Source organism: Lepus europaeus, chromosome 16, assembly GCF_033115175.1.
Source record: "Lepus europaeus isolate LE1 chromosome 16, mLepTim1.pri, whole genome shotgun sequence".
In the NCBI taxonomy this organism is placed as follows: Eukaryota; Metazoa; Chordata; class Mammalia; order Lagomorpha; family Leporidae; genus Lepus; species Lepus europaeus.
The window spans coordinates 34,924,114-34,946,302 of record NC_084842.1 but is presented as its reverse complement, the minus strand read 5'-3'; the positions used below and the strand labels follow the sequence as shown (position 1 = coordinate 34,946,302).

The 22,189-nt window shown below is 36.5% G+C and overlaps 1 protein-coding gene across 1 annotated transcript in view; it reads right to left on the bottom strand.

Annotated features, from left to right (window-relative positions):
- The window catches only part of GPM6A (glycoprotein M6A), a 351,286-nt gene that overhangs the window by 57,657 nt on the left and 271,440 nt on the right, over nucleotides 1-22,189 (bottom strand). Inside the window, exon 2 of the mRNA XM_062212935.1 lies at nucleotides 4,443-4,635. Coding sequence (XP_062068919.1) covers nucleotides 4,443-4,635 — 193 coding nt within the window. The remainder of the gene's footprint in view (nucleotides 1-4,442; nucleotides 4,636-22,189) is intronic.

Genomic DNA, 22,189 nt, shown 5'->3' with positions numbered 1-22,189 from the left:
TGAAAGTATTCACACTTTAAATGGAAAATGGCCTAGCAATTTAGTGAGTAACTTAAGTTGGGAAGGTGGGACCTTGGCTTCAGAAGAGCACATCCCATTGTTGTGGGCTGATTCTATTTAGAATTACATGTCTGAAATGTAAATTGCAAAAGAATGGAGACCATCTGCAAAGTTATTTGCATTTAAGTACATTATTCACACTAGACAGATGATTAAGAAAACAGAATTGTCATACTTCAACATGCCTGCCTTTAGTATGTATGTCCACCATTAGATTTGGAGATACTAGCTATGCTAGTTTATGCTTTTGTAATTAACAGGAGGGAGAGAATTGGGTGGGAAGAGAAAAAGAAAGGAAGGGGAGGGAAGCAAAGGGAAGGGCTTTTAGGGTTCCTGAGATAAAGGAAAGGAGTAAACTCCTCAGTTCCTGACGTCCATAAGTGGGATATGTGGAGTTTGGGCAATCAGTTTTATTGCTAAGTTTGCACACGCAGTAAACAGATCTCTTTTCCTTTATGTTCTATACAGTGCTCCACTTGGTTGAGTTAAGCATAGGAGCTATAGAGGAAAGGAAGTAAGAATCTCTCTATATTACTAAAATTGGCCAACATGTCTTTTTGCCACATAAATTTTCAAACTTGCCTTAATTTATTTCCAAGCAAGGTGTAGTACCTGCAGATATGTGCATCTTTTACTTTCCACTAGTTTATATACTGTTATTTTACATTTTCTGTTTCCATGACACTTTTCCCCATTCTTATTGTTTTTCTAATTATTTTTGATTTTTTTATTGTTTATATTGGAGGTTTTTAAAATTTTATTTAAGTCATACAAGTTTCATACATTTCATATATACAAATTTAGGAACATAGTGACACTCCCACCCCTCCTTCCGGCCCATGCTCCAAAGTTTCTTCCTCTTCCCTGTTGCATTCCCACTCTTAATTTTTATAAAGATCTATTTTCAATTTACTTATGATTAGAAAATTAACTCTGCACTAAGTAAAAGAGTTCAACATGGGCTGGCACTGTGGTGCAGCAGGTTAAAACCCTGGCCTGAACCTCCGGCATCCCATATGGGCACCGGTTCTAGTCCCGGCTGCTCCACTTCTGATCCAGCTCTCTACTATGGCATGGGAAAGCAGTAGAAGATGGCCCAAGTCCTTGGCCCCTGCACCCACGTGGGAGACCTGGAAGAAGCTCCTGGCTCCTGGCTTCGGATCAGCGCAGCTCCAGCCATTGCAGCCATATGGGGAATGAACCATCGGATGAAAGATCTCTCTCTCTCTCTGCCTCTCCTTTCTCTGTGTAACTCTGACTTTCAAAAAATAAATAAATCTTTAAAAAAAAAAAGAGTTTAACAAATAGTATGATGAGAAAAAACAAACTGTTCCTCGATGGAAGAGACAAGGGTTTAAACAATTATCAAATCCCATTCTTCTGATATCCCTGTAGGTTAGCCCGGCACAAGGTCATTTCTACTTTACCTAAAAATTTATGTAATTTTAAAATTTATCAATAGCCACTAATTGCACTGAGAACTTTATAGTATCTGTCTTCTCAATCAATTTTCATGAACTGCTTATTGGCAGGGAGAGTCTAAATCTACTTGATAGTTGCACATGGCCTATATAAGGAATTTTAGTAATTTGAAATATGAGAAGAGATAACTTAAACATTTACTTTTATTTCAATCAAATTGGTATTCTTCCCATTTCAACAATGAATAATTGGTCTCACATTTCATTTCTTATATAACAGAACAAAAGAAAACAAAAAAAATGAAGTGTAAGATCTCATATCTTTCTTCAAAACTGCCACTCAAACAACACGTTGGAAATATTAGTAGCAAATTGTGATGCATTAAAATTTATTGCCTAAATATTATCTAGATATCTTGATTGATATTGCTGATGGATGTATACAAGCATCTCATGCCATTTATTACGTTTTGATTTCTTACCAATTTGTCACTCCATAACCAAATTTAGCAATTTGAATGTAGATTACAAAGAATCTGTAGATTTTATGGACATCTGTGGTAGCTTAAAATAATGTGCAGTGAGAACATATTTTGTCCAGAGTAGGCTGAAATATAACTAAAAGGAAAAATGTCAGTTTTATCACATTATATATATATCCAGGCAGTCATCTTATTAAAGCTCTCTGCACACTGCAATAATCCAACATGCTTTCAAACAGCTTAATTATATTATAAATAATGAATATCACTTATAAATGGTTGAGGATTGATTCATGCTAGTTTAATCTAAGGCAGTGACAGTCTAACAATTGAAAGTTTACATGTATGCTTGCAATTTGATGGAAAATGACAAATTGTCTATCACAGGCTTAATTCAATTTAAAAGATTTTGCAGAACTAATTGGTAAACTAATGTGACAATGGGACTACAGAACTTTTAAATTGCTATTAATTCTTTATTTCCATTTATCAATGATACTGATGTGGCTACAACATGATACTTCAGAAACAGGAATATAGTTATATAATGATTTTACTTCTTAACTGAGTGGTTAATAAGTCCCCTTCTTCTAGTCAATATGTCTGTGGGGGGCATAGAGTGGATTTTCCTAATCTGACAGCACTTTCTTCATTATATTTCTTGTTTTCTAATAAGTATTTTCTAGTATTTGAAGTGCCAATATAATTTGGATATACATAGATATTCCAGATCTTCTAAAATTCTGCTATGCATTGTGTCAAGAGATCCATTCCTTTTACACCTCAAAGTAAAGAATTCTTGCTCTATTCCTTAATAGAAATGTACAACTCTATTATCTTTTAATTTTCACAGAGTCACCTAAGTTAACAAAAGTAAAAAGTATTTAAGTATACTCTACTCATGAAAGTATGTGTATCACTAGCTGATAAAGTATAACAAACTTAGCAATATCATATATTTCTGATATTGTATTTGGAGGTCAATGTCTTCTTCCTAGAAAATTGTCCAGGTTGACCAAGTCTTGTCTTAGATTAGGGCTAAAGGTTGTAATTATACTATGATGAGTAAAAATCAAATAAATGCTAACAATGCAAATAACCACTAAGAATTTTAAATCTAAAATCATCTTATTCCAGGGAAAAATTAATATTAAGAATTTTTGAATCTATTCAGAGTGACAAAATAAAGGACATGAACATTTAAAACCCATAGTATCAAGCAGCATAAAATAAAGACAAAATTGGAAAAAAAAAAAACTAAGAATTTTAAGAAAAACTAAAGGCTCTGGGGACAGATATTAGCTGGGATTACCAAAAAAAAAAAACAAAAAACAAAAAAACAACAAAAAAAAAACTGTAGGGACCGGCTCTGTGGCATAGTGGGCTAAGCCTCTACCTGTGGCCTGGACATCCCAGATGGGTGGCATTTCTTGTCCTGGCTGCTCCTTTTCTGACTCAACTCTCTACAAATGGCCTGGGAAACAATGGGATATGCCCCAAGTGCTTGGGCCCCTGCATCCATGTGGGAGACCCCAAAGAAGCTCCTGGCTTCAGACTGGTCCAGCTGCGGGTGTTGTGGCCATTTGGGGAGTAAAACAGTGGATGGAAAACCTTTCTCTCTGTCTCCCCCTTTCTCTGTCTGATTCTACCTCTCAAATAAACAAAGAAAATCTTAAAAAAAAGTCTGTAACAAAAATTATTTTCTTTCTGTGAGCAAAAAATTGCTAAATGGATTATCTGAACCAATAATACATTTCGGAAAAAAATATCATTCAATACCAAACACATTTTATGCAATATTAAGCAAGAATAAACTGAAACTTCATAGGCAACCTTTCACTTTCAGACTGCCTGAGTCATCTTTCTGAAGCACATTTTTACATTCTCATGATTTAGTGATATCAGGAGTTTACAGGGGGCAAGGGGAAGGGGAGAAAAGTATAACTGTTTGTAAAAGGCTGCATATTTTTTGAGCTTTCCTTTTACAAAAGATAATGAGAATTTTTCGCAATGTCTACATCCTTGCAGTTAGGCAGGGACAGTAGATGATATCATCTATATGTTTGAGTTAAATTTTCTAAAGGGGGGGAGCACCCATGGAGTTCTGGTGATTTCCCTAGAATAGCAGCAGAAGCCAGATTTATACCTAAGTCTGTTCTCTGTTGTCTGTTATATTCTATTACAAAGCTTCTGCTCAAACTAGAAGAGAACAAGAAATGCAAATATTTCAGTTAATGATCATTGAATTTTAGATAAAACCTTTCAGTGAAAACATAGATTAAGTCAGACAGTTAGCCTCTGGTTCCATTCTAAGTGCCTTGCATTGATTGAAAAGCCAATGCTCTTTTGAATCATGTACAGTCTGAGTATATTTTTTCAACTAATCATCACCTCTCTTAACTAAATGTGCCTATTTATTCAATACACAGCAATGTAAACATATAGCATCTAAATAAGATGCAGTACTAGAATGACTTACATGGTAAATACATCCAGAGTATCTCCAGCAGTTCTTGCCATCTCAAAGTAGGTTTGCAGAATGTTGACGGTTCCAGAAAGTGCTTCATGACCACAGCCACAGAACAGGGCAACCCCAGCATAGAGCAGGATGGTGGCAATGAGAGAAGCATAGGGGATGCCTCCCAGGCATTTAATACAGCACTCAAAACACCCTGTGAAGATGAACAGGAAAACATGACAAATTCATATTTGAGTTTTTACAAAAAGAAAATATTTATTTACTTTCATTTACTTGAAAGGTAGACCGAATGAAAGAGAGTGGGAGAATGGGACAGAGTGGGAAGAGGTTTTTTTTGTTGTTGTTTGTTTGTTTGTTTGTTTTCCCCATCTGCTGGTTCATTCCCCAACTGTCTGAACAGTTGGGGCTCAGCCAAGCTGAAGGCAGAGCCTGGAACCCCATCACGATCTCCCTTTGGGTATAGTAGGGGATCTTAGCACTTGAGTCATCATCTGCTGCCTCCCAAGATGCTCAGCAGGAAGCTGGAACTCAAACCAGCATTCCTATGTGGGATGCAGGCATACCAAACAATGGGTTAACCCCTGTGCCACAACACTCTTCTCCAAAATTCATAGCTTAGAAAAATGTTTAAAACTGTTTTCTTCAACATCAGCACTATGGGAAGGTAAACATATGCATCAAGTCAGGTCAAACATATGCATCAAGTCCTAGGATTTCTGAGAAATTATAAAGATCAAATGCCTTAATTGTAAGCCCATCCTTTTGAAATAGGAGAATGTTTGCTATTACCGATGGTTTCTTCTTCCACCCCAAGACCCACAGAAGTCATGCCTTGCCAACCTTGACTTCCTGTGATTATCTTCACCATACATGTATGTGTGTGTATATGCATATACAATTTTATCATGAATTTGTTGCTCTCAAATTACACAAGCTTGGATTTTTATTTCAGCATTTTTTGAACTCTCTGTAGCTGTGCTTTTCAAACAGTGAAGGAAAACCACTTATTGCATTGCAAAATTAATTAGTGAGTATTGGCCATAACATTTAAAAAGTGGAAGAGAATAAGACAGATGATATTTGAATGCATTTCAAACAGTAAAAGAAATTATTTTTGAATTCAGATACTTACATATACTATTTATGTAGTGATTTACAATGTAAAATCTATTTCTTGTGATTCACATTTCAAAAACATGCGAAAGATACTGACATAGTACAAAACAGCACAGCTCAAGAGAATCTTGAACCCATCATGGGATCAGCAAATTATATTTTTCATCTTACCAACTGTAAAAGGCTAACAATGAGGGGCTGGTGCTGTGGCACAGCGGGTTAAGCCACCGTCTGCTGTGCCAGCATCCCATATGGAGAGTGGTTCGGTTCCCAGCTACTCCATTTCTGATCCAGCTCCCTGCTAATGTGCTTGGGAAAGCAGCAGAAAATGGCCCAGATACTTGGGTCCCTGTGCTCATGTAGGAGACCCAGAAGAAGCTCCTGGCTCCTGGTTTCAGATCAGCCTAGCTCCAGCCATTGTGGCCATTTAGGGAGTGAACCAGTGGATGGCAGATTTCTCTCTCTCTCTCTCTCTCTGTCTCTCCCTGTAACTCTGCCTTTCAAACAAATAAAAATAAATCTTAAAAAAAAAAAAAGGAAGCTAACAATGAGAGAATTTCCCTCATATTGTTCCTGTGAGGATTAAATGAACTAATATATAAAATAATTCTGGAATACATTAATTACTCAAAAATGTTAGCTACCATTATTAAGCATAAGTTTAATTATTATTAATACTCTTATCATAATGTTATATGTATGCCATAAGTTCTTTGACCTCATGTTGTTAGTTTGCTTTTGGAAGTTTCCTAAGTCCTTATTATCGAAGGACTGATTCAAGCATTTAGCCTGAAACATCAGAAAATATGTTTCTAATATTCGAAGTATACTTTAGGGGGTCAGTGTTATGGTGTAGTGGGTAAAGCCACTACCTGCAGTGCCAACATCCCACATGGGCACCAGTTCGAGTCCCAGCTGCTCCACTTCTGATCCAGCTCTCTGCTATGGCCTGGGGAAGCAGTAGAAGATGGCCCAAGTCCTTGGGCCCCTGCACCCATGTGGGAGACCCAGAAGAAACTTGACCCAGATGAAACAGTGGATGCAAGACCTCTTTCTCTCTCTCTGCCTCTCTGTAACTCTGCCTTTCAAATAACTAAATAAATCTATTAAAAAAAAAAGTCAGAATTTTCTAGGTGACTACTAGATATCTTCCAAGAAATTAACTAGAAAAATGCTTAAGTATAAATGTTTTTCAATAATATATATCGATGAGATACTATGTTCCATCTGTTGATAAATGTAAATTTAGGTAAAAGGGCTGACAGTGCTTCAAAAGATGATCTGATGATCTCAGTTTCACCTATATCCACTTCTATCCTTTTCCCTCCTCCACTCAAATCCTTATTCCAAAGACTCCCTTCTACTTTCTTCGTTTTGGAAAATTTTGATCAAATTCCCTTTTGTAACGATGAAGACTCCCACATAACAAATGATAGTAGTAATAAATGGTCTTTAAATAGATTGTTCCTATTGTACTTAACTAAGGCATAGGAAGTCATAGGAATGTATATGCAAGTCAAGTATCCCTTTTCTGAAATGTTTGGGGACAAAATGTTTTCGATTTCATTTTTTTCCTGGAGTTTGGAATATTTGCAAATAATAATGAGGTATCCTGAAGATGGCATGAAGTTTTAATTTTTTTTTCATTTGAGAGACAGAGTTACAGACAGAGATGGAGAGAGAGAGAGAAAGGTTTTCCATCCTCTGGTTGACTCCCCAGCTGGCCCTAATAGCCAGAGCTGGGCTGATCCAAGCCGGCAGCTAGGAACTTCTGGGTCTCCCATGCCAGTACAGGGGCCCAAGCCCTTGCACCATCTTCTACTGCTCTTCAAGGCCCGAAGCAGAGAGCTGGATTGGAAAAGGAGCAGCTAGGATACAAACCGGCTGGCACCGCAGGTGGAGGCTTAGATTACTATAACACAGTGCCAGCCCCTCTCCATACTTTTTAGTTTACTTTAAAGAGACATTTTTAAAGAAATAGTTATTAATTTTATTTGAAAGTCAGAGTTTCAGAGAAACACACACAGAGAGAAAGAGAGAGAGAGAGAGAGAGAGATTTTCCATCTGCTGATTCACTCCCAAAGTGGCTACAATGGTCAGAGTGGAGTAAGGCCAAAGCCAGGAGCCAGGAGCTTCATTTGGGTCTCCCAAATGGATAGCAGGAGCCCAGGTACTTGGGCCATCTTCCACTGATCATTAGCAAAGAGCTGGGTCAGAAGTGGAGCAGTGGAATTCAAACTGGCACCCTTATGAGATGCCAGCATTGGGGACGGCTTAACCTACTGAGCTACAACTCTGGCCTCCTGGAAAGTAGCCTAATTATTTTTCGTATGCACCTTCACACAGATGGGCTGAAAGTAATTTTATACAACATTCATAGTGTGCCCATGTTTTGACTGAAACCCATGAAATCAGGTGTGGAATTTTCTACTCTTGGAGTCATGTCTGTGCTAAAAAATTTTGATTTTGGATCAGTTCAGATTTCAGATTAGGGATGTTCAATCTGCATGTGGATAGCGACATCTGAGACATATAATAATTACAATGTTTCTATGTGAAGTAACTTATGTTCAGAAATTGAGCTGATACCCATTTTAATATTACTCATTTTATTAAGAATTATAGCCTTATCTCACTTGCCCAAGAGCCTGAACACCTCCCCACTCTGTAGCTCTTGCTTATGCAAGCAAAATCATTTCCTGAACATTCTTCCCCTGACACATACACATACACACACTCACAACGTGGGGAGGCAGGAAAGGTTAGAACAGCTTGAAACTTGGTATAGTAGGAAGATATTTTACCAGCAGATGGTTGAGACCAGTGTGTGTAGTATGTGAATGTCATTGAGCACAGTTTTAGGTGGAGACTTACAGGGTGGCAGAAAATTGAAACTTTCAGTGTTGTAAAATTCCCATCTCACTGATTTTTTAAAAAATAATGGGGAGAAAAGGATATTAAACTCGTACCAACCCTACAAAGAGCTAGCTTTAATTTCAGCAAGGACATCAAATAGCCCATGATTACAAATGCTATTATTCTGTGTTTTCTCTTATTTGCTATTCTCAAAGCATTTTGTATAGTTGTGAGAGATTTCTACAGCAGATAATCTGGAGTATCAAAATCAGATGAACATGCTCAACAAAACCATCAGAAGTTCAAACATAAATAAAAGAGTCCAAATACCAGATACATTTATAGGAAATACCTTTGCTGGATCCCAGAACCTAGTTTATTAAATGAGTAAACATAAAACAGATAAAGTGGTAAGCCCATGAATGGTCACCAGGTCTGCCACTGAGGATTTCTGGTCAGCTAGATTACTAATTCAGAGTCAGTTTCTACTTAGGCGACCTTCCCTACTGTATTTTTAGATGGACCAAGGACAGAATCTATGTAATGTTCTGTGACCACAAGGAGGGAGCTTAAGTTGTAGCACTAGACAATTAATTGTTGACTAACAGCTTTCAAATTTAGCAAAGTATGCGATATAAATTCCATTACTGGGGTAAAGCCAAATTGAAAGATGAGTGAATACACATTTCCAAATGAGTTTACCATCGCCAAATGAAATCGAGGTACTTCTTTTAATCCCTATTTGAATGTTGCCACTTAAATCCTTGAGGGATATAGTACCTATATTGGTAAATATTCCTCTAAATCTCCTTTATCCCGAGGTGAGGCTGGATTCTTTCAGTTAGAGACCTGCTTCCCTGCAAAACGAAACGAAACAGGACGAAACTTGAAGTATCTCATCTAGCACATATTGCACTTGTAATGGGCTCTATCCTAATTAGCCCCACTCTCCACAGAGCCTGAGCTGCCTGTCGCTGTTAAGAGAAGGCTCTCAGAACTCCCATCTGGGGAAGCAGTGCATCACTTCAGTGTTCTCTCCAGCTGCCAGAATCCCACGTAGCTGCTGGCAGGGGAGCTTCTTCCCACCCACAGTGAGAAACAGCCTTGGCAGAGCTGCAGAGTTACCATAGCAACTGTGCCCCTGAGCCCGGGATGCGCTTCTAACAATCACCCCTTAAAACCCAGGATTCTGCTGCCCCCACCATCATGTTTTTACTGAATCACAAATGAAAATAAAAAACAACACTCTATTAGATGAATATTAGTGAAAGCATTGTAAATGGAGTGCTGGCACTGGAGAAAATGTCCTTTTTGAGAAAATCTCCATGAAAACAATAAAGCTTATTTTGGATAGGAAACATTTTCAGTGCTAGCCATTATCAGAAGAGGGTCATTAATTCTCAAATAGAGCTGAAAGTTCAAAGACTGTACATGGAATCTGAATGTTTTGCCATTACCTATATACATGGCTTCTGCTTATACATTTTCAATTGAGATGACTCTATGCTTTCAGCTTCAAGATGAAAATAAATATTGAAAGAATTATGAGATTTTATTCTCACTCTAAAGCATTAGCATTTCCTGATGAGTTTATATGTTTATTTATTTGTGCTTATATAAGAACTTCAAAGAAAACAGAAGTTTCTGAGATGGGATATCATTTCAGAAGAGATAATAAGTTATTAATCTACTATCATCTAAACCTTGTGAAATGAACACAAATCTTTGCTTTTGCTCACTTCTCAAACTATGTTAAAACAAGTAAAAGGAAAAGAACCTAAAACAACAACAAAATATATCATGGGAGACAGACAATGGACAGGAGAGAACAACATAACTGTAGATTTATCTAGTGTAATAATTTTATGTTTTTTTTCCTGATGATTGACAAATGAGGTTGATGAGTAAAATTGAAAAGAATAGAAATTAACAGTGAGACTGAATTTATTAATCAATAGATATTTCCTGGTACAATTTGCCTTAGAGTTGATTCCTTCTCTACTGACAAATGCCAACTTTGTCATTATCAAGTATGTAAATAAGTATGGATCTGTTTGTGAGCCATCTATTCTGTCCCTTTAGTCTGTCTATTCCTGAGCCAATAGCACCCTGCTTATATTCTATTCTATCACTGTCTTGATTTGTAGTAGAGTAAATCCCCTCAACTAGATCATCCTCCACATGTATATCATGGTTATTCATTACCCATTTACTTTACCACGCAAATTTTAGAAACAGTTTGATCATGCAAATTAACCCATTGGGATTCTTACTGATTTTTTTGGAAAGATTTTACTTACTTGGGAGGTTGAGTTATAGACAGAGAGAGGGAGAGACAGAGAGAAAGGTCTTCCATTGCTGCACTCCCCAAATGGCTGTATCAGCTGAAGCTGGACGGATTTGAAGCCAGGAGCCAGGAGCTTTTTTCAGGTCCCCCATGTGGGTGCAGGGGCCCAAGCACTGGGCTATCTTCTATTGCTTCCCCTGGCCATAGCAGAGAGCTGGATCTGAAGAGGAGCAACTGGGACATGAACTGGCACCCATATGGGATGCCAAGCTGCAGGCAGAGGCTTAGCCCACTAAGTGGCTAGTATTTTTGTAATGAATTTTGTATTTGGTAACTTAAAAATTCTTTTGTTTATTTTGAATTACATTGTGGATTACTTTGCAATTCTGTTGACAATATTATATCTTATGATTCCTTTCTTTTCAATATTTTTACCTTTCATCTTTTTATTATCATAGTGTTACATAAAATGCAGTAAGAAGAATAGAAGCCATAAGAAAATACATTTTTTTGTGTGTTCCTGATATTAAAGAAACACTTGCCATATTTTATCATTTACTGTTGGTTGGTTTGTTGGTTAAATGTCTCTTTTGTTCTGAATTCTGTAATATGCTTTTATCCAATCTATTAAAATAAGATTATGCTTTTATTTTCCTTTTTTATGCCATTTCTATAAATTTCTCTTAATTAAACTTATATTCCTGAAGAAAAATCCAATATATTTTATTATTTAATATTTTATTGAATTTATCATGCTAAAATTATTCAATAAATCTGCATTTATAAATTTATTTATCACTATTAAGTCCTCATCAAGTATCAGGTTCTCTGCTAACTGATCAGACTGTACAAGTAAAAAAATCAACAAAATTGTGTTATTTTACAATGGGAGATAGGTAATAAGCAAAACTCTGAAGTTACACATTTGAGATTGCAAAAACTGCAATGAATAGTTCCTACAGAGAGAAGAGAGACACAGCATTAGAAAAATAGCTTTCAGTTTTTAATAAAGAGCCTGTCTAAAACAACATGGGTGAAGGCAGCAAAGAAGCCAGCTAAGAAGTTATCCAAGAAAAGAGAGAAAGTAAATGCAAAAAAAAAAAAAAAAAAAGTAAACGCAAATGCCCTGAGGCAGGTGTGTGCCTAGAATATCAGAGAAAGAATTTAATAGACTAATTATGGTAAAATAGATTGAAATAGAGACAAAGGAACTTCAGATATGGTTTAAAATATAATTAATGAGGATAGGATAGAGGGATATATATGTTAATAAACCTGCTTGACATCTAATTTGTATTTTCTTTTTTTTGGAATCTAATTTAAAGTAGCCTTGTACACTGATTTCTTTTTTTCTATACCCTTGGAAAGTTTGCATAAGGTTATAATTATCTGTATAAAAATGTCTTGTAGAACTAACCATTAAAACCAACTAGGCACTTCTGTATTTTGTGGGAAGAACCACAACCGAACTAATTTACTAATGGTTATAGAATTATTCCAGTTTTCTATTTCTTTTAAAGAGTCCTTGCCAAGTTCAAATTTTATAGACATCTGCAACCTCCATATAAGATTAAATCTTTTCATGGAATTATACATAAATTCCTTTTGTAAGTATTTTTAATTCCTTGTCTGCACACATTTTCATTTTGCCTTCCTTGATTGTTTTAGTTCTCTCTTTTATTTTTCCTTTCCTCCTTACTTCCCTCTCTCCCTACCTCCCCCTCTATTCTTTTTCTTCCCTTCCTCTTCCTTCTCTCTCATTCCCACTTTCACTCTCTCTCCATCTCTTATTAAAGTACATCTGTCAGGATAGTCCACATTTTATGCTATTTACTAGAAAAGCAAAATTTCTTTCAATGGCTTGAAACACCACATTTTATTTTTCAATCAGGAAAGAATATTTCTATATCATATCAGTGGTGGGGATCTATTCCCATATAGCTATTCAGAAACTCAGGCTGCTAAAGGAGACATCATGTTCAACATTGTTAGTCACAATACTAGTAAACAAAATGGTTTGGTGAAGGCAATCTCAGTTTGTAAATTAAGTTTTCTGGCCTCAGGTAAAACAGGCCATTTCTTACTCACAGCCCAGTGGCTGGGAAGAATCGCATGCCTCTTGAAAACCACACAGAATAAAAAGTGCAATTCTACCACTTACCAGAAAACAGAGGACCACATGTGCTTGGCAGATAGCACTACTGACTGCCATGATAATTGATGCCAAAGGCTTTTCAATGTTACTACTCTTTATAATATTTCATTTTTACACAATGCTTTCAGTTTCATTCATTTCTATTTTAATTTATTTTTTTATTTTTACTTTCATAGAGTCTATTTTGCCACACATTTTGTAGTGTTTTGAGGTAGATACTCAACTCATCAATTTCAGTCTTTCTCTTTGCCTCAGTTAATGAACTGAGGCCATCAGGTTTCCTCTAATTCTGCTTTTAGTGAATTCTACAAATTCTGATATGTAGTCTTTTTTATTATTGTTTAGTTATAGACACTTTCTAAAGTCCACTGTTTTTTAACTTATAAGTCATTTATTTATTTGATTTTTTTCATTATTTCTTTTGCTTTCCAAAAATATGAGCTTTTTTTTCTATTTTTCTGTTTGTTATTTGTCAGTATCTGAATTGTTATTAGGGTGCTTGATCTATATGATATCACTCTTTTGAAATTTATCATGACTACCTTTAAATTAATTCACAGATGCATATTTTTAAATCTCTAAAGGTAGCACAAACACAGATCAGAGACTCACAGGAGAGCTGGTGTGTGGTATCAGGCTATGAGGAGATTTTGTTACCACCTAACCCACCCAAGGTGAAAGAAAAGCAATTTTCCTTTCTTACTTACACTGACTTTTATCATCATGGCTGTTCCTTTAGTTTGCTTTATTGTTTTATTTCTTTTTGTTTTCTAGGTTCAGCCTTTCACTGCAGCCCTTCACAACCCTAGCTTTTGTGCTGTGTATTCCAACAGATTTCAGGCTTTGTTTCCTGACCTCTAACCCCAACTCCAGGACAGGAAAGCAGAGCCTGTGGAAAGGAAGAAGACGACATTCCCGCTGCTAGTTTCAAAGCTATTTTGCTTACTTCTCTGAAATCCTCTTTTACTTTATTTTTGACCTCTGTGCATCCTGATTACTTTCTTACCATTGTACCCATCTAAAAGTAAATGTGTTTTCCTGATTACATATGCTTTAAATGAACATACATTTGTTCAAAACTTAATTTTTTTGGAACAAGGGAAGCTCCCCTGCTACTTAGTTTAGTATACTAAATTGTATGGTAGATCATTGTTATAAAGGGGCAACGAAACACCTCTAAATAGTTGATGAATGCCTTCAACACGGAAAACAACCAAAATAGAGAACTTAGAGAAAAACAGACAGCTGATGAGAAATTAAAATAAGCACATTAAGTTATATATATTATGCATAGGTTTCTCTAAGATAAAATACATGGAATTGTAATAAGAATTTGAAAAGTTAAAATCTCCTATTAAAAATATGATAGGGGCCAGCGCTGTGGCACAGCGAGTTAAAGCCCTGGCCTGGAGCACTGGCATCCCATATGGGCACTGGTTCTAGTTCTGGCTGCTCCTCCTCTGATCCAGCTATCTGCCGTGGCCTGGGAAAGCTGTGGAAGATGGCCCAAGTCCTTGGGCCTCTGCACCTGCATGGGAGACCCCGGGGGAAGCTCCTAGCTCCTGGCTTTGGATCGGCACAGCTCCAGCCATTGACACCATTTGGGGAGTGAACCAGCAGGTGGAAGACCTTTCTCTCTGTCTCTCCCTTTCACTGTCTGTAATTCTGCCTCTCAAATAAATAAATAAATAAAATCTTTCCAAAAAAAGATGATAGCATAAGTTTACATTTTAGTGGTAGGAAGTAAAGACAAAGAAAGGAAACTTAAGGCAAAATAAAACAAACAAAAAAAGGTGAAAATTGGGGAGAAGATACCCAACTTAGACGATCACAAGAGAAAGGACAACATCCACAACCAAGAATCAAGAGGTCCAACAATTAAAATGGAAATTAACAAAACATCAGATAATTAACATAAAAAGTTTCCTAGAATTGCGAATTCTCCCTGGGGCATGAATCTCCTCCTGTATTATTTACACCCTCTGCTGCCACTGCTGCCTGCTGCCCTGCTGCCCTGCTGCCCTGCGGCCCTGCTGATACCCAGAGGGTGAGAAGCCAGAGCTGGCTTTCACTGTTACGAGAGCTCTTGGAAATTAAGAAAGGAGGATACAGCATTGGAGTCACAGGAAATAAATATCTTAGATACAGCCTTCACCAGAGAAAGGAAATGAAGAACTAGCTAAAGTTAAAGCAATTTTTTTTTTTCAGAAAACCATTTCTATAAACTTGTAACAATTCCAGTTTAGCCCTAGAATTCTTAACCATCTGTGAAAATGTTAGTGGAGTAAAGCCAACCTGACTTTCTGTTATCCTTCTGTACAGGGAAACAAATAAGTCCCTTGGATAGAAATACTCATGAGAGAACAATTAATTCAAGATCTGACTGGGCTATATCATTTCACATGCTTACTGTTTTTTGCTATGCCTATACTAACTGCAAATACACTGAATCACTATATCAATATTTAATGAATCATTTTTGATTAGTACTGTATACTATGTGCACAGAAATGACAAGAAAACTGATCTTTGGAGTAGCCATTGAGGTAAAGCAAGTTAAGCCACCTCGTGGGATGCCCATGTCCCATATCCACAGGCCTAGGTTACAATCCCATTTCCATTTCCTATCCAACTTTCTTACAATGTACACCCTGGAAAGTAGCAGGTCACTGCCATCCACATGGGAGACTAGGATGTAGTTCCTGGCTCCTGGTTTCTTTCTTGCTGAGTCCAGGCTGTTGCTGGAGTGAACCAATGGATGTAAAATCTCTCTCTCTCTCTTTCTCTCTCTCTTTCCATCCCTGTCTGGGTGTGGGTCTGTGTCTTTCAAATAGGCAAAATAAAAATTAAAAAATGGTCTCTGTCCTATTTCAGCCTACATAATAATGAAAAATAAAATTAGAAATTTCTAGCATCTTTTCACACATCTTTCCAGAAACATCCTGTGGAAACATCTAGTATTGTGATATTCTGAGTGCCCAAAGACAGCAGCCAGATCACAGCACTCCTCAGCAATTTACAGTGATAGAGGGTTTGGAAAAAAGAGTGATTCAAATAGAAGTTTATTAAAAAAAAAAAAAAAAAAACCTCTTGTAAAGTGTATCATGTCAGAAAGATAACTAAAAGCAGTCTAAAAATGTATAAATATGTTTATGCTGCAAAGTGTTCAGCACACATACTTTCTAATATTTTACTCTTAATGAATGCCATAATTACCTATATTTGATAGCATTCTAGAATATAACTCTCAAATAATACCTGAATAATACCAAATTTGTATTGACATGTTATTCAAATGTGTTTTGTGCTAAACAAAGTACACCTTAGGTAAGCATTTCAGTAATTCAAGACAAAGTGGCATTAACGAAATAACAAAATCAAATGACATGATTTTATTTTAAATATGTTAGTCACTGACAAATTACGGCACTTAGACAAACCAGTTTCTAATTTTAAAAGAAATATCTTTAAGAAGGAAAAGGATCTGTAGAGCTTGGATGCAAGTTTTATACCTTCCTAGTTTTGTGGCTCCATGTCAAAATCAGCAGGGATTTTGTCAAAAATAGATATTCCAGGATCTCCTCTGTTGAGAATCCTGTCTGTTTTTATCAAATGCTTCAGTTGGTTGGGATGTACAGATGTAGCAGCATATGGAAACCACACAGTTTCATATAAATTACATTAAATGCCAAAATTCTTTCAAAATAGCTATTAAACTAGGAATATGTGTAATACAGGGATTAAAAAGGAATTACTCAAGAATCTGTGCAAATCATTATTTGAAATACATGGTTTATACAACTAATACATATATAACTTTTTCAAACAGTTCTTATGCATCAGGAATATTGCTGAATTTCAAAGGATTATCTGTTAACAACCTTCACAGCTCTTTAACAGTGAGCTATAATTATATACAGTAAAATGATCTTTGAGAGTAGATAATGAAAAGTGTCTGAAAGCCTAGTTACTGTGACTCTTTCAGAAAGAATATTTTTCTTTTAAATGTGTTTATGATGGAACTTTCTAAAATTAAATTAAAACATAGATACTTTTATAAATATATCACTAATTACACGGCCTTCCGTACTGGTCAACATGATTATCAAGAATGTTTTGATTAATTAAACTTGTTTCCCTCAGGCAGAAAAGTTAATTGCTTCCACAATGCTTAGAACCATGCTGTTGTAACCGTGATAAATAAGGCCCTAGGGTGATGGATTGGTTAAGACAAGTTTCTGAGGTACAAAAGCAATTATTGGAAAGAAAAAAAAAAGTGGAGCATGCTAAGTTGTCTGAATTCTAAACATCGTGAGTTTTCTGTAGCACGTATCTTGTTTATTTGAGGGATTTCTCTTCCCCTGTAATGAACAGACCATTAAAAAAAAATCCTCTAGACATCTGCGTGACTTGCTCTCTCACAACCTTCAGGCTTTTGTTTAAAATATCATGAATCTATGTGTACAGTCATGTATTTGTGTGCTGGGTTACCTTTTGTTGCCTATCAAGTTATCCAGAGTATTAGCTTAAGATAATAATTTATCAAAATATCAAGTGTTTTTAAGGCAGTTTTTTCTTGGGATCACTCATAGTTGTAGTTAGAAGGGGAACAGACCTACTGCCATAAGAATGGTTAAGAGTAAGCTGAACAGCCAAGCTAATTTTTCAGTGCAAGTACAGCGCTCCAGCTAGCACGACTGGGAAGCTGGGGACTTGCTAGTAATGCCTCCTTTCCTGTGGTCTCTCCCAGGATCTATTTTGAGTTTTCTCACATCATGGTGAGAAATAATGGATGGATTCCCAAAGAGCAGGAGTTTCAAGAGAAAGAAAGCAGAAATTTACAGTTCTCTTAAGTACTAAGTCCAGAAATGGCAAGAGCATCATCTGCCACTTTCTGTGGTCAAAGTGTGCACAGGCTACCAAGATGCAAGGGGGATTGACGAGGCTGACTCTAACGTTGGATAGGAGAGGTAGGAGATTACCACAAACATAACCAGTTTATACCTGGCCTTATACCCTAAGAATTGCTTTTTTCCCCCGTAACACTCAACACCCTCTAAAATATTACTTATCTAACTAACTGATTTTGATTATGGGTTTATTTATGGATACCAACATGTAAAACAATAAGGCCAAGAATTTTTGTGGTGTTCAGAAATTGTGTTAGGCCAGAATTCGACACATGGTGGGTGACTGAGTAATACTTATTATATACTTAATTGGAAATTTTATATCAACAAACAAGAAGGACAGGCCCAAATGAGATTACTAGCCTTAAAACTTGCACAATGTCCACCTTGCAGACACATGTGAAAAATCATCAGAATTTTCTACTTTAGGACCAATGATGAGAATCTTGGGGAATGAATGATTGGTTAAAACAATTTTCTTTTATTGTCTTCTTATAAATCTTTAGAAAACCAGTTTATTTTCTTCCAGAATAAGTGTTAATGAGTGTTTATGAAATTGGGCTGGGGAAACAATTCAAAAATCCTTTCTGTAATAAATTCTTCTATTCAAATTTTGGAAGAAGAAATTGGGGATAGCATATACATGATACAATATCATACAGCTAAATAACTAGCAATGTTTGGACTTGCACTTAATATAACTGTCTCTAGTTTTGCTTTGATAATTATCCAGTGCTGAGGATTATCAATATGACTCTCCACAAATTAAAAATAGAATCATACATTTACATCAATAAACAGTGAAGAAAGAGTACACAGAGACCCTTAAGAGTTTTAGAACAATTAAATTCCAATGCTGAGAAACTGAAAACATTGACAACTGAAGTAAGACTCATTAGTGTGTTAAGCAAATTAATTCAAGAAAAGCTTTTTTTTAAAAATAAATGTTTTAATTAATTTTTTGAATATGATAAGGACTGAGATGGACATAGAGAGAGGGAGACAGGGAGGAGGGGGAGAGAGAAAGAAGGGAGGGCAGAGGAGAGGGGAGAGGAGAGTAGAGGGGAAAGAGGAAAGTGGACAGAGGACAGAGTTGATTTTTCTGGTTCACTCCCCAAATTCTTACACAGCTAAATCTGAAGCCAGGAACTGGGAACTCAATCCAGGTATCCTACATGGGTAGCAGCAACTCAACTACTTGAGCCAAAATGACTGCCTCCCAGGGTCTGCACGAGCAGGAAGATGGAATCACGGCACAGCTGGGATTAGAACCAGGGCACTCAAATGTGGGAGACTGGTGTCCTGACTGCTAGGAGAGGGTTTCCTTCAGACTAATGTTTCTGATTTACATGATTTTGAAAATAATTTGTTAAGTATTGCTCCAAAATAACGTAGTGCTTCTGTATGTGTGTCTTGGAAACAAATATGCCTGCCTAGATTTTTTTTATTCTTTATCTCTACAGGTCACCAATTCAATAGTTGCTCTTCTGCTTAAAATATTTCCTTGATCTTCTGTTACACTACTTAGCATCACACTTCCCAAGCACTCCTGATACGGAAAATACCTCATGTGCCACCACAGCCAGGTTAGCACCTCACACCAACTTGAAGTCAAGCTTTTTACTCAGGCTGCTCCCTTCTTCTTCTTCTTTTAAGATTTTATTTATTTATTTGAAAGAGTTACACAGAGAAAGGAGAGGCAGAGAGAGAGAGAGAGAGAGAGAGAGAGAAGAGAGGTCTTCCATTCGCTGGTTCACTCCCCAATTGGCTGCAACAGCTGGAGCTGCGCTGATCTGAAACCAGGAGCCAGGACATTCCTCTGGGTCTCCCATGTGGGTGTAGGGGCCCAAGGACTTGGGCCATCTTCTACTGCTTTCCCAGGCCATAGCAGAGAGCTAGGTAGGAAGTGGAGCAGCTGAGACCTGATCTGGTGCCCATATGGGATACAGGCGCTTCAGGCCAGGGCGTTAACCCGCTGCGCCACAGCATTGGCCCCTGCTCCCTTCTTAACTCATTTGATGCTCTTCCCATGCTAGGCTCCTCCCTCCTTGATTTGAATGTCTCTCCCTTAGACAGAATCCCTTTCCTGTTCATGAAAGAGGATGCTTTTTCAAAATTTTAAAAATCCACTGGAAATCTTGCATTCATTTATAATAAGGCAGTATTTCTTAGATCATACATATCTTAAAGCTCATTGTTTATTAACGGGAGTTTGCTTTTAGTTATATATTTTTCTGCCTAATTATACTTTTTTTTTTTTTTTTTCAGAAAAAATCAGGTCATTAATGGTGAGAATTCATGGAATGCAAAAAATTTTCCTTTAGTTGAAATTTTATAGTCTAGTACAGTAGCATTGTTTTTTTTTTTAAGATTTTTTTTTTTTTATTTGAAAGTCAGAGTTACAGAGAGAGGGAGAGACAGAGAGATCTTCTATCTGCTTGTTCATTCCCCACATTGCCACAATAGCCTGGGTCAGGCCAAATGGAAGCCAGGAGCACAGGCCTGCTGCCTCCCAGGTACATTAGCATAAACTGGATCAGAAGAGAGGATTAGCCAGGACTCAAACCAGCACTCTGATAGGAGAATGTGGGTGTCCCAAGTGATGACATTACCTGCACTACAATGGCCCCCACTAGTTGTTATTTTTTTTTTTTTAAAGATTTATTGTATTTATTTGAAAGGCAGAGTTACAGAGAGAGGTAGAGACAGGGAGAGAGAGGTCTTCTGTTCTGCTCATTCACTCCCCAAATAGCTGCAAAAACCTTGGCTGGGCCAGGCCAAAGCCAAGAGCCAGGAATTTTTCCAGTTCTCCCATGTGGGCACAGGGGCCCAAGCACTTGGGCCATTCTCCACTGTTTTTCCAGGTGCATCAGGATTGGGAACTGGATCAGAAGTGGAGTAGCCGGGACTCGAACCAGAGCTCATATGGGATGCCAGCTCTACAGGCCGGGGCTTTAACCCATTGAGACACAGCGCTGGCCGCTATTATTTTTATTTTAAGAAAGCTTCTCAATGACTACAAAAGCAGCAATAGCTAATTACATTCATTAGATACTCTGTGCATGGCTTTCTTCAAAATTAGTTTATATACAGTGCAATTTGAGTCTTACAATTAAGTTTTCATCAGGCTTTTAAAGAGAATGCTTATATTAGTTATGAATCACATATAATTTAATTCAACAAGAATTGTCTTGATCTATATTTTATATTATTAGCTTAAAACAATAAAAATCAAATAAAAATTTAAAAGGTACTCTTGAAAAGTGAACAACATTTATATTATTAAATTTGAATTGGCCAAAAATACAGGAAATACATTGGTCAATATATAAACCATCTGATCAAACGTGTGTATACACACACATCCACAGATAAATGTATGCATTACAGTTTTCTTCAAAACTTTCATGTAAAACAGCAAAAATGGGATAGTCTACCAACACATACCACTACATGATCAAATACAAATAGTTTTAATAGAATCAAAGCACATTTAATTGTGACAAATAGATCATACTAAAATAAGATGCTAATAACAGGGTGGCTTAGTGGCATAGCGGGTAAAGAAGCTACCTGCTATGCCAGCATCCCATTTGGGAATTGGTTCAAGTCCTGGCAACTCTACTTCCAATCCAGCTCCATGCTAATGACCTGGGAAAAGCAATGGAAGACGGGCTAAGTGCTTGGGACCCTGCCACCCGAATGTGAGACCAGAATGAAGTTCATAGCTTCTGCTGGTAGTGAATCAGCAGATGGAAGACCTCTCTCTCTCCCTCTCTCTCTGTTACTCTTTCAAATAAATAAATAAATTAATCTTTAAACAAATTAAGGGAAGCTCGGTTCAGGTACCTGAGAACTCTTCGTACTAATTCATAATTTTTGTTTTGTAATTTGAAAATTATTTTGAAATAAAAAGTTCATTCACTGAAAAAAAAACAGAAATGAAAAATTTGAAGCCATTTCTGAAAATAAATATGACCTGTAAACCGATAACTAAAATAACTCCTGATATGTACCATTATTTTATGTCAATAAAATTAATAATAATAAAAAGGCAAAAATAAACTTTAATTAATTTTTCTTTTAAAAGATACCATGAATTACTTATCAAAATTTTTTTTCATTTCATTTATTAAAATTCACTGATATCATCAGATGCAACTATTTTACTCAGAACATAATCAGTACTGCTTAATGCAATCTAGTATTTTAAAATCTACACATATAGTCCAAGTTTGAAAACTTTTTTTAAAAGAAGCAGTTATTTAAAAATTTCTATTTCATAATTATCAATACAAAAAATTGGTTAAGGCAAAATTTAAAGCCTATTTCTGATCTATTTCTTATACCAAAATATTATTTTAAAAATATATGGAATAGAGAATAATATAAATTGCCTCCTGTTATCTGCATTATGTTGTTT